The sequence below is a fragment of the Armigeres subalbatus genome, chromosome 2 (assembly GCF_024139115.2).
Source record: "Armigeres subalbatus isolate Guangzhou_Male chromosome 2, GZ_Asu_2, whole genome shotgun sequence".
Classification (NCBI taxonomy): domain Eukaryota; kingdom Metazoa; phylum Arthropoda; class Insecta; order Diptera; family Culicidae; genus Armigeres; species Armigeres subalbatus.
This window is the reverse complement of record NC_085140.1, coordinates 311,272,032-311,284,354: the sequence shown is the minus strand read 5'-3', so window position 1 is coordinate 311,284,354 and position 12,323 is coordinate 311,272,032. Positions and strand designations below refer to the sequence as shown.

Genomic DNA, 12,323 nt, shown 5'->3' with positions numbered 1-12,323 from the left:
TGACCCCTCATAATGGCTGCCTTATCTCATCAGAAGGCTGAGAAGATAACTGGCAGATAAGTTATGCGAGCAATACGAAAGATTTTTCGGAAATAATCGATTTGTTATCACTCCATTCGGAGGTTTCATGTGTTTGAGTCAAAAAAGTGTCGCGGAAGAGCTATCATAAACGAATTTCATTATGCCATTCATTTGTCATTTATTTGAGGTAGTCATCCATTTCGAAAAAGACCAGAAAATTATGTTGTATAAGTCGATTCAAGATACAGGCCGAAACCATTTCAATTTGCCGAGCTAAGTCTATTGTTGTGTGGCGAATCACTTAAATATTGTACAATTTCTGCCTTATTCTTAACCTGCTTTATTTACATAGAAATACATGGATTTTTTTATAAATAAGTCATCTGATAGAGCAAGAGCACATTTTTAATCTGCGGTAAATAGTTTCCATGCATCGAAAAAATTGGTTAAATCAAGTGTTTATGTTAATTCAGAATGTTTATAAATCTTATTCATACCATGAACAACCCAATTAAGGCGATTAAATTATCTTCATCCTAGTCCCGCGTGATTTTCTTCTATCTTATCCCTCCGATCGAGATTAATTTAATTTATACCTTCCGTCGCAGTCACGTTTCGTCAGATATGATCCATGATTCATCAGATGGTGATTGTAAAGCTTCCTTTCCCAATCCTGTTTTGAGCGAAATTGAATCAGTACATCCAGTGATCAGTAGGATTGTTGGGAATCGAAAAACATCATCCACTTTATGCAATCACATATGGTTCAATCTTATCACGATTTAGCGTGGCGAAATGCTATACAATTGATTGGTGAACCAGTCACCATAATTCAGGGCTTTATCTGATTGGTGTAAAAATAATTGATTTTGGTTGTTTTTTAGGAAAAATTTAAAACAAGCTGGACCACTAATTGAGAATCGTTGATGGCCCTATCACTTTCAAACGTATCTAACCGTATTCATAACTATGACAATTCAAATGTATGTTTGGGTATTACCGCGATCAATACGTGTGTATTAGACAGTAATCAATCAATTGTGCTATAAGATGCGTTAACCCTTTCAGAGCGATAGTGGCTTTCCGATATTTAAAAATAACGATATTTGATTCGATACGATAATAGAATCAATGTATTGAACACAGATGTATTGAATGTATTGAATTTGTATAGATATTTTGAACATGAAAAATTTAATAGATATTTGTAGTTAATATTTTTAAGCCTATTCTTATGCCCTTTAAGAAAATAATAACTAACGGTATTCTTTGGATTGGTGGAATTTTTTGTAAATGCGTCAACCAAAGAAAAATCATCTACTCAACTGAAAATAACGACATTTCTGATACATTTCTGTGGTATTAAAAATAAATGCACCTTTCTCAAACTGACCACGTTTGCAAAATTTCGCCCAAAAACAAGGTATTCAAGTTTTGTCGTTCATCGACTGCTCTTCTTCTTCTTCTTATTGGTATTACATCCCCACACTGGGACAGAGCCGCCTCGCAGCTTAGTGTTCATTAAGCACTTCCACAGTTATGACCTGCGATGTTTCTAAGCCAAGTTACCATTTTTGCATTCGTATATCATGAGACTAACACGATGATACTTTTATGCCCAGGGAAGTCGAGGCAATTTCCAATCCAAAAATTGCCTAGACCGGCACCGGGAATCGAACCCAGCCACCCTCAGCATGATCTTGCTTTGTAGCGGCGCGTCTTACCGCAAGGGTAAGGAGGGCCCTCTGACTGTTCGACTGCTTTATTGCTAATAAAAGAATGATTGAAAATTCTACTCGTTGGAAAGGATGGACTGTGATAAGTTTAAAAAGATATGTTGATAGTGCATAAATAGGTGTTTATTCAAAAATAAATTTCTAGAAGCCTTTTAACCCTAGTATACAGACCTGCACTAGTGTTTATCAACAAATATGCTTCAATGTCTCATTATCCGGTGGCAATCCTCACTGTGTTACGTTACGCTCTTCTCAGGGGTGCACCCATTATCGCCTACATCCTCAGACATGTCAAACTACCGATGAACGGTGTGCAGCACAGGTCAATTCAGTAAAAGCGACGGAGCTACTCCCAGCTCGCATTTCTTTTTTGCCACCATGCTGTCGTTGTAGTCGTAACCACTGCTGCTGCTGGTACACCAACCGAGGAGTGCCCACCGGCGGCCCCAAACGGTACCACCAACACCGCCGCGCCGATAGAAGTGGTATAAACAGGAGCCCAGCGCAATTAATATTGACGCAATTACGGTGATGTCCTTTGCTGTACTTGCCAGCCCAACCGGAAGGGGAATTCCGAGTAGTGCTCGCCGTCCGGAGTGGTGGCTGTTTGTGACATGGAAATGAACGGAAAAGCAAATGCAGAAAGTAACATGAAAAATCACTTCTTGTATGGAGGAGGGTGGCTGTCTACGTTAGTAGGAGTGGAATTGCTAATGGTAATCCCTTTAAGAAGAACGAAGTATATTGTTATGATGATGATGACGGTACTATCATTCAGGCTTGACATGAACATCTTCAACATGCAATTTCGATTTTGAATTTTTTGTCCTTGAATAAAATGGAGAAAAAAACAATATTTTATAATAACTGCGGAACGCAATGGCCGATTGGGCCAATTTTCAATAACGAAAAATAATTCCCATTTTTTGTACACACACATATACATACACACATACAGACATCACCTCAATTCGTCAAGCTGAGTCGATTGGTATGCAACACTATGGGTCTCCGAGCCTTCTATGAAAATTTCGGTTTTGCAAAGATCCTATAACCTTCACGTATACTACACGAAAGGCAAAACGTGAAAATGATGAGTAAGAAGTGATGGGAAGTGAAAAGGGAGAAACGACTAGCGAGAAGAATCGAAATTTGAGACATTAGAAGTGAGAATTGAAAAGGGGCAATCAAGAAGTAAGAAGAAGTATTGGAAAGTGAGCAGCAACGTGCTAGCAGTAGGAAGTAAGAAATGAGTTGTCCAAAGTTAGAAGTGGGAACTAAGAAATTCAATGTGAGAATTGAGAAGAGAAAAGCAGGGAGTGAGAAGTGATAATTAACAAACAAGCTAGGCATCCTCTTCTTCTTCTTTTTTATTAGCATTACAACTCTCATTAGGATACTGTCGCCTCGTAGATTCGTATTTATTCAGCACGGTGAGGTGTGTTTTATTCCGAAAAAAATACCGGACAAGAAATTGTAAAGAGAATGGGACGTCCACGATAATAAACAAATACCGTTTTGATTAATATTCCGAATACCGAAGTTTTTTTTTTGTGTCTTTATTAAGGAGACTTTCAGCCCGAGGCTGGCTCGTCTCCGAATACCTAAGTGCATATTTCACTTCCGACGTCTTTATGGCCCATGAATTAAACTATTTTAACAGTTCAATATTTATTTTTCTTGTTGGATATTTCAATTACTGCGACCATTTGTTAGATCTATTCCCTAGTAACATTTTGGTTTTATGCTGGTTTTGTAACACTATTGACGAGTAAATTATGGTATACAAAAACGTTTTAAAACTCAAACTTGTCAAGGTTTAGCCAAAACGCACCAAGCGCCAACAAAAAATTACCGACTTTTCTGCTCAAACTTTCGTTTAGCAGATCTAATTGATCGTAAATCGCATCGGATATCCCTCAACCCCATAACTGAGGATAACCTACTGCAAATGTACGTTTAAATTGATATGAAACTATTTCCGTTGTCCTTTTTCGAACAAAATATCACAAGTCAGTCGAAAAAAAGTCGCTTGGTGCGGTTTGGCTGAACCCCGACCAACTATTACTTGGGTTGTGATATATGCCCCATTTGATGCAGCTTTGTCAGGCTAACGCATTATTACAATGTAGAGTAGCGGTTTCCAACCTTTTTCTTGAGAAGTACCCCTTTCAGCTTTTGCATTCATTCCTCAATTTTTTATTTTATTGGCAGTAAATGAGAATAAGCGTAACTTATAAGATATATGGCCGGGATTATGTCAAATCACTCTAAGCGCTTCAAAAAAAAATACCAATTCTTTAGCCCAAGTTTTCATTCAACGGATTTAATTGATTACAAATTTTATTGGCAATCCTACAACAAATGTACCAATGAATTGTTAGAAAATGATTTCAGTTTGCCTGTCATGTGTGTTTTTTGGTCTCTATTAATAAGTTTATTTTAATTCTAGGCTTAAGTTCATTTGGTGCGGTTTGGTAGAACCCCGACGAAATGAAAAACAAGCCTGGATACTAATGCGATATAAGGCTCTCCAAAAGTTGTCTAAAAATGCTTTCTACTTAAACGACTCTTAAACGAAGGCATCCAAGCCTCTTGAAAGGAGGCTTCCGTGCCTCTTGAAAGGAGGCTTCCGTGCCTCTTGAAAGGAGGCTTCCGAGCCTCTTGAAAGGAGGCTTCCGAGCCTCTTGGAAGGAGGCTTCCGAGCCTCTTGAAAGGAGGCTTCCGAGCCTCTTGAAAGGAGCCTTCCGAGCCTCTTGAAAGGTCAGAGTCTCTTGAAAGGAGGCTACTGAACCTCTTGAAAGGAGGTTTCTGAGCCTCTTGAAAGGAGGCTTGAGCCTCTTGAAAGGAGGCTCTGAGCCTCTTGAAAGGAGGCTTCGAGCCTCTTGAAAGGAGGCTCTGAGCCTCTTGAAAGGAGGCTCTGAGCCTCTTGAAAGGAGGCTCTGGAGCCTCTTGAAAGGACGCCTGAGCCTCTCTTGAAAGGAGGCTTCTGAGCCTCTTGAAAAGAGGCTGGAGTTTCTTGAAAAGAGGCTTTGAGCCTCTTGAAAGGAGGGCTGAGCCTCTTGAAAGGAGGCTTCTGAGCCTCTTGAAAGGAGGCTCTGAGCCTCTTGAAAGGAGGCTTCTGAGCCTCTTGAAAGGAGGCCTGAGCTCTTGAAAGGAGGCTTCCTGAGCCTCTTGAAAGGAGGCTTCTGAGCTCTTGAAAGGAGGCTCTGGAGCCTCTTGAAAGGAGGCTTCTGAGCCTCTTGAAAGGAGGCTTCTGAGGCTCTCTTGAAAGGAGGCTTCTGAGCCTCTTGAAAGGAGGCTCTGAGCCTCTTGAAAGGAGGCTTCTGAGCCTCTTGAAAGGAGGCCTGAGCCTCTTGAAAGGAGGCTCTGAGCCTCTTGAAAGGAGGCTCTGAGCCTCTTGAAAGGAGGCTCTGAGCCTCTTGAAAGGAGGCTTCTGAGCCTCTTGAAAGGAGGCTCTGAGCCTCTTGAAAGGAGGCTCTGAGCCTCTTGAAAGGAGGCCTGAGGCCTCTTGAAAGGAGGCCTGAGCCTCTTGAAAGGAGGCTTCCGAGCCTCTTGAAAGGAGGCTTCTGAGCCTCTTGAAAGGAGGCCTGAGCCTCTTGAAAGGAGGCTTCTGAGCCTCTTGAAAGGAGGCTTCCGAGCTCTTGAAAGGAGGCTCTGAGCCTCTTGAAAGGAGGCCTGAGCCTCTTGAAAGGAGGCTCTGAGCCTCTTGAAAGGAGGCCTGAGCCTCTTGAAAGGAGGCCTGAGCCTCTTGAAAGGAGGCCTGAGCCTCTTGAAAGGAGGCTTCTGAGCCTCTTGAAAGGAGGCTCTGAGCCTCTTGAAAGGAGGCTGAGCCTCTTGAAAGGAGGCCTGAGCCTCTTGAAAGGAGGCCTGAGCCTCTTGAAAGGAGGCTTCTGAGCCTCTTGAAAGGAGGCTTCTGAGCCTCTTGAAAGGAGGCTGAGCCTCTTGAAAGGAGGCTTCCTGAGCCTCTTGAAAGGAGGCCTGAGCCTCTTGAAAGGAGGCTTCTGAGCCTCTTGAAAGGAGGCCTGAGCCTCTTGAAAGGAGGCTGGAGCCTCTTGAAAGGAGGCTCTGAGCCTCTTGAAAGGAGGCTTCTGAGCCTCTTGAAAGGAGGCTTCTGAGCCTCTTGAAAGGAGGCTCTGAGCCTCTTGAAGGAGGCTTGAGCCTCTTGAAGGAGGCTCTGAGCCTCTTGAAAGGAGGCTTCTGAGCCTCTTGAAAGGAGGCTCTGAGCCTCTTGAAAGGAGGCTTGAGCCTCTTGAAAGGAGGCTTCTGAGCCTCTTGAAAGGAGGCTTCGAGCCTCTTGAAAGGAGGCTTCTGAGCTCTTGAAAGGAGGCTTCTGAGCCTCTTGAAAGGAGGCCTGAGCCTCTTGAAAGGAGGCTCTGAGCCTCTTGAAAGGAGGCTTCTGAGCCTCTTGAAAGGAGGCTTCTGAGCCTCTTGAAAGGAGGCCTGAGCCTCTTGAAAGGAGGCCTGAGCCTCTTGAAAGGAGGCCTGGAGCCTCTTGAAAGGAGGCTTCTGAGCCTCTTGAAAGGAGGCTTCTGAGCCTCTTGAAAGGAGGCTTCTGAGTCTCTTGAAAGGAGGCTTCCTGAGCCTCTTGAAAGGAGGCTTCTGAGCCTCTTGAAAGGAGGCTTCTGAGCCTCTTGAAAGGAGGCTTCTGAGCCTCTTGAAAGGAGGCTCTGAGCCTCTTGAAAGGAGGCTCTGAGCCTCTTGAAAGGAGGCTTCTGAGCCTCTTGAAAGGAGGCCTGAGCCTCTTGAAAGGAGGCTCTGAGGCCTCTTGAAAGGAGGCTCTGAGCCTCTTGAAAGGAGGCTTCTGAGCCTCTTGAAAGGAGGCTTCTGAGCCTCTTGAAAGGAGGCTTCTGAGCCTCTTGAAAGGAGGCTTGAGCCTCTTGAAAGGAGGCTGAGCCTCTTGAAAGGAGGCTTCCAGGCCTCTTGAAAGGAGGCCTGAGCCTCTTGAAAGGAGGCTGAGCCTCTTGAAAGGAGGCTTCCGAGCCTCTTGAAAGGAGGCTTCCGAGCCTCTTGAAAGGAGGCTTCCGAGCCTCTTGAAAGGAGGCGGACGAGCGTCTTGAAGGGAAGGTGCCGAGCCCCCTGAAAGGGGGCTTCCGAGCAACATGAAAGGAGGCTTCCGAGCCTCTTGAAAGGAGGCTCTGAGGCCTCTTGAAAGGAGGGACGTGAGCCTCTTGAAAGGAGGCCGAGCCTCTTGAAAGGAGGCTTCCGAGCCTCTTGAAAGGAGGCTTCCGAGCCTCTTGAAAGGAGGCTTCCGAGCCTCTTGAAAGGAGGCTTCCGAGCCTCTTGAAAGGAGGCTTCCGAGCCTCTTGAAAGGAGGCTTCCGAGCCTCTTGAAAGGAGGCTTCCGAGCCTCTTGAAAGGAGGCTTCCGAGCTTCTTGAAAGGACGCTTCCTATCCTCTTGAAAGGAGGCTTCCTAGCCTCTTGAAAGGAGGCTTCCTAGCCTCTTGAAAGGAGGCTTCCTAGCCTCTTGAAAGGAGGCTTCCAAGCTTTTTGGAATGTTTGAGCTACATGGAAGTAGGTTTCCGAGTTTCTTGAAAGGATTTTGATTTCGACAAAAATCCAAATATATTAATTATGTGTGGCACACATGAATTTTGACTATAGTATTTCCCACATATCGGCTATGTGAATTAGCATTGCATATATGTGGAACTAATAACCTTTATGTGGAACCCTATAGCGGGTGGTTTATGAACGCGCACATAAAATTTATTTGTATTTTTTTTTAGATGTTTGCCATTAAAAATGTATGGATTTTTATTAATGTAACGAAATGTTCCAGATAAATCTCCATGTGTCGAGTGTTCGGAATATTAGTCGGTTCGGGATTTAAGTCAAAACGGCAAATAAAACGTGAAATGGGAATATTAAAGATATTTTTTTTTGTTCTGCTCATTAAGCTGTACGTTTTACGGAATTGTCGTTTGGCCGAACGTCATTCGGCTCAATGACACTCGGTCGAATAATACGTTGGGAATAATACATTGGGATGAAAGACATCTAGCCAAGGGGCAAGAAACTCTAAACTTTGCGATAGTATTACTCATTGTCCCGCAATAGTATTTCGTGGTATTTCTAGTATCCATGATTTTCCTCAAACAAAGATACGGTTGCTAGTTTGGTTATCCTAGGTTTGGTTGTTATGGGGTTTGTCAGTTAATTGTTGAAACACAATGCTCCCCCGTTTTGGAAACATTTGATTTGTAACTCCTACAAATTCTAGAGAACTTTAAAACCGCATTTTATACTTTTTATGCCATGAAACCAAAAGGGAAGCCCCAAAGATTGTTCAGAAAATATTAGTAATAGAAACAGTTGCACAGTGATTTTTTAAGAATTAAAAAAAGACGGAATTCATGTGTTGCCTAAAACGGGGTGGACTGTGTTGACTGGGTGGCGTTGTGTTTCAATCAGGCTTCTTCGATCAACTTACCATAGATACGATGGTCTTTTACGCTAGTATTTGTTAGTATTTCTGGATACTAACGAAAGTTTAGAGTTAGTCACCCCTTGCATCTAGCCTAATTGGCCGAATAAACATTTAGCGATACAGGTCTTATTTTCGAACAAGTCATATGGCCTCAAATGATATTTGATCGAAAACTGGAACTGGTCATTTGGCCGAAAATGCTGTTTGACAGAAAACACCATTGGCCGAAAAGGCCCTTTGGCTAAAAATGTCATTTGGGCCTAGCAACACAATTTGGGTCGTTGGTTGCTGCAACTCAAATGTAACAGAAATAAGTGTGTTGTACTTGCCATACAAGGTACATAGTCATGCAATGGCGGGCATTATTAGCAGAAACACATATTGTAGAGTATGAAGCATTCGATCAGTACAGCATTCCAGGATATAAAGTCGCTGCTTGTTTATCACATTCAAGACACACTGGCGGAGTTGCTATTTATGTCAAGGAATCGGTTCACTTCAAGCTTCAATTGAACGAGGCTTGTGAAGGAAATTGGTTCTTGGGCATTACAGTTGTACGTGGCATGAAGAATGGTAATTATGGTGTTTTATATCATTCGCCAAGTTCAAGTGACCAGCGTTTTATTGAAATTTTAGAGAACTGGTTTGAAATGTTTGTCGATTTAAGTAAACTAAATGTAATAGCTGGTGATTTTAATATCAATTGGTGTGACGACAATTCGAATCATTTGAAGCGTCTGACTGAGTTTTATAATTTGAAACAAAAGGTTGTGGATTACACGCGAATTTCCTGACACAGTAGAACTATAATTGATCATGTTTATTCTAATGTTGACTCTGTAAACTCAGTTACAGATACTTGTTTGAAAGTAACCGATCATGAAACTTTAGTGATAAATGTAGAAACTATTAATAGACTTGATGATTTTGTTAAATTAAAGTGTTGGAGGAAATATTCGAAACAAGCTGTTTCGAATCTTGCTGCGAGAAACGAGGATTTTCAAGTTATTTCCGGGAACTTAGATCAGAAAGCAGCTGTTCTAACGAACGTTCTGAAATCGAGTACCAATAAGTTAATTGAAGAAAAATTTGTATCTTTGAATAACTCGAACAGCTGGTACAATTTAGACCTGTTGCGTCTCAAACGCAAAAGAGATAAATTGTACAAGAGATTTTGCGAAGACGTAGTCATAATAATTGGAATAGGTACAAGATCGCGCGGAACACATATTCACAATCGTTGAAAACAACGCGTTGTGAATATATTCAGAGGAAAAATGATCAGCATCTGAACATCAGCAGGGAGTTTTTTTTATTTTTTTGTTAAAACCTAATTGTTCCAAGCCGCGGTCCATAGCTTTCAATGGCACAATAGAACAGTCGGAACAAACAATTGCTTGTAATTTCAATAGATATTTCATCGATAGTGTTTTATCAATCAATCAATCTATTGATTTGGTTGATGAACCCGATGAAATTAAACAGCCGGTTAATAGTAGATGTAGGTTCGAGTGTTTTCGCCCAATTACAATTGATGAACTTAAAAACATATGCTTTTCATTAGGTAAAACGGCTGGAGTTGATAACGTTAACGCTAGAGTTCTACAAGATTGTTTTCATGTCATTGGACACAAACTGCTGGACCTCATAAATGAATCACTGAGAACCGGGCACGTGCCGCAGGTATGGAAGGAATCTCTTGTGATTCCTATTCAAAAAGTTGCTGGAACGATTAAAGCCGAAGAGTTTCGTCCCATCAACATGTTGCACACATTAGAAAAAATATTAGAACTTGTTGTCAAAGGCCAGTTAGTTACATATTTGAATAGTAATAACTTGCTAATACAAGAACAATCGGGATATCGAGAAGGACATTCTTGTGAAACCGCATTGAACTTGGTGTTAGCCAAATGGAAAGAGAACATGGAGCGTAAAGATACTATCATTGCTGTATTTTGGATCCTAAACGCGCATTTGAGACAATTTCTAGGCCCTTAATGTTGGAAAAATAAAGCGCTTTGGAATTTCGGGTTCTGCATATGAATGGTTTAGAAGCTATTTTTAATGATTGTGTTTCAAATCCTATGGAAAATAATCTTGGTGTTCCACAAGGAAGTGTATTAGGGCCCGTTTTATTTATTATGTATATTAATGACATGGGACGGGTTTTACGATTTTGTAATATAAATCTATTCGCGGATGACACCGTATTATTCATTGCAGCTAGAACTATCGAAGATGCAGTTTCACGCTTGAATACAGATTTGCGTTCTTTAAGTAGATGGTTGAAGTACAAACAGTTGAAATTGAATGTAAGTAAAACTAAATACATGGTAATTTCGCGAAATCGAGTCATTGGTAATGTTTCCGTTCAAATTGATGATGAAACACTTGATCGCGTTCGGGAAATTAAATATCTTGGCGTGATTATTGATGATAAATTGAAATTTGATTCTCATATCAACAATGTCATCAAGAAAATAGCCAAGAAGTATGGAATTTTATGTCGATTAAAAAACGAATTAACTGTTGCGAGTAAAATACAGTTGTACAAGTCAATCATCTCTCCTCACTTGGACTTTTGTGCTTCCATTTTATTTCTAGCTAATGAAACACAAATATCGAGGTTACAGCGTTTGCAGAATAAAGTAATGCGTTTGATTTTAAGATGCAATAGATTCACTTCCTCCTCCTTTTGTTGGACGCTTTACAATGGTTATCAGTGAAGCAGAGAATTGTTTATTTGACTATGGTGTTCATTTTAAAATAATAAATAGATTGCTGCCACGATATTTGTGTAATCAAATTGAAAGAGGAAGTGACATTCATGGATATAATACTAGAAACGGGGAGGAAATAAGAACCCCTTATTTTTGCATGGTGCTTCACAAAATTCATTGTTTTATAAAGGAATAAAAGTTTTCAATTCGATGCCTGCACACATCAAGCGAGCAAGTACACTATCACAGTTCAAAAGACTTTGCATTTCACACGTGAAAGCTGTTTTTAAACAGCTATTTATTTAAGTTTTTATTATTGACTAATTGTGTATCTCGACGAAGTTTGTGATAACGGATATTTTTGTTTGGACGAGTGTAAATGATTTGTTATTTCATTAGGCGCTTATAGACTATATTGTTCGCCTCGATGATAATGATGGTATTTTATTTTTTGATGTGTAGAGTTTTTAACTTTTATTTTTTATGTGTAGTCTACAAAAGTTTGAGAATTGCGCGTAATTCAGGTATAAATGACTTTTTGTATTTATCACTACAATTTGAAATATTTGAAACTGTTTGAAAGATACTACAGAAAAGTAGGGAGCTCTCAGATAGAACGCGATTTTCTCGAAACTTTTGGTATCTACGGAGAGGTAACACAAGTTTTGAATGTTGTCGAGCTTTGTACAGTAAATTGATTGGTACTAGCGAGAATGGTTTGAGTACGCGCTTCCTGACGAAACTTTTGGCATCATGCGAGAGGTATCACAAGTTTTGTATTTGTATCGGACTCGCTGTATCACTGATGATGCTTGCGAACATCTGCAGTAGAACTCAACGGTTCTTTCTACTTATTTATATTTTTTGCTGGAAAGCGATGATAATTTGTATTGTTGTTTATATCTGTGAAAATAATCGGATCGTTTATTGTTTTGCAAAATCTGATTAAATTGATCACAATTAAATATCTTAAAGATAAATCGTCTAGCTCAAACCTTTGTAGGGGTATGTGGCGGGACCATCATCATCATCATCATCATCAATAACTGAGAAAATTACTTTGAAGTTAATAGTAGGTCAAGTTCCAGTTGGAACGTTAAGCCATTGAAGAAAAAGAAGTGAAGAAGAAATGATAATTAAGAAGTGAGAAGTAAGAAATAAGAAGTGTGACGTCTCATTTCGCACATTGCAATGTTTAAAACAAGAAGGGCGAAATAAGAAGTGATACATAACACTTCTTAATTCTTACTTCACATTGCCACTAATGAAAACACTGTTTTCATCATAATCACCTGGATTATTATATTTCCTACATTCCCTTAAATAAACCACGAATGACCCTGAGAAGTCGTGATAATTCATTACCCGAAAATTTACTAAACTTACTTCTTTCTATTATATTGTTACACTGGATGC

General features: G+C 40.5%; 2 protein-coding genes across 9 annotated transcripts in view; one reads left to right on the top strand and one right to left on the bottom strand.

Moving 5' to 3' along the window:
• LOC134212579 (dual specificity calcium/calmodulin-dependent 3',5'-cyclic nucleotide phosphodiesterase 1-like) overlaps positions 1–12,323 on the top strand; it is a 705,268-nt gene that overhangs the window by 446,781 nt on the left and 246,164 nt on the right. The gene's annotated exons all lie outside the window — the stretch shown is intronic.
• The window catches only part of LOC134212581 (maltase 2-like), a 29,954-nt gene continuing 19,493 nt past the window's right edge, over positions 1,863–12,323 (bottom strand). For both annotated transcript variants that reach the window (XM_062690572.1, XM_062690573.1), the window contains exon 7: positions 1,863–2,360. In XM_062690572.1, coding sequence (XP_062546556.1) covers positions 2,081–2,360 — 280 coding nt within the window. In that variant the 3' untranslated portion in view covers positions 1,863–2,080. The remainder of the gene's footprint in view (positions 2,361–12,323) is intronic.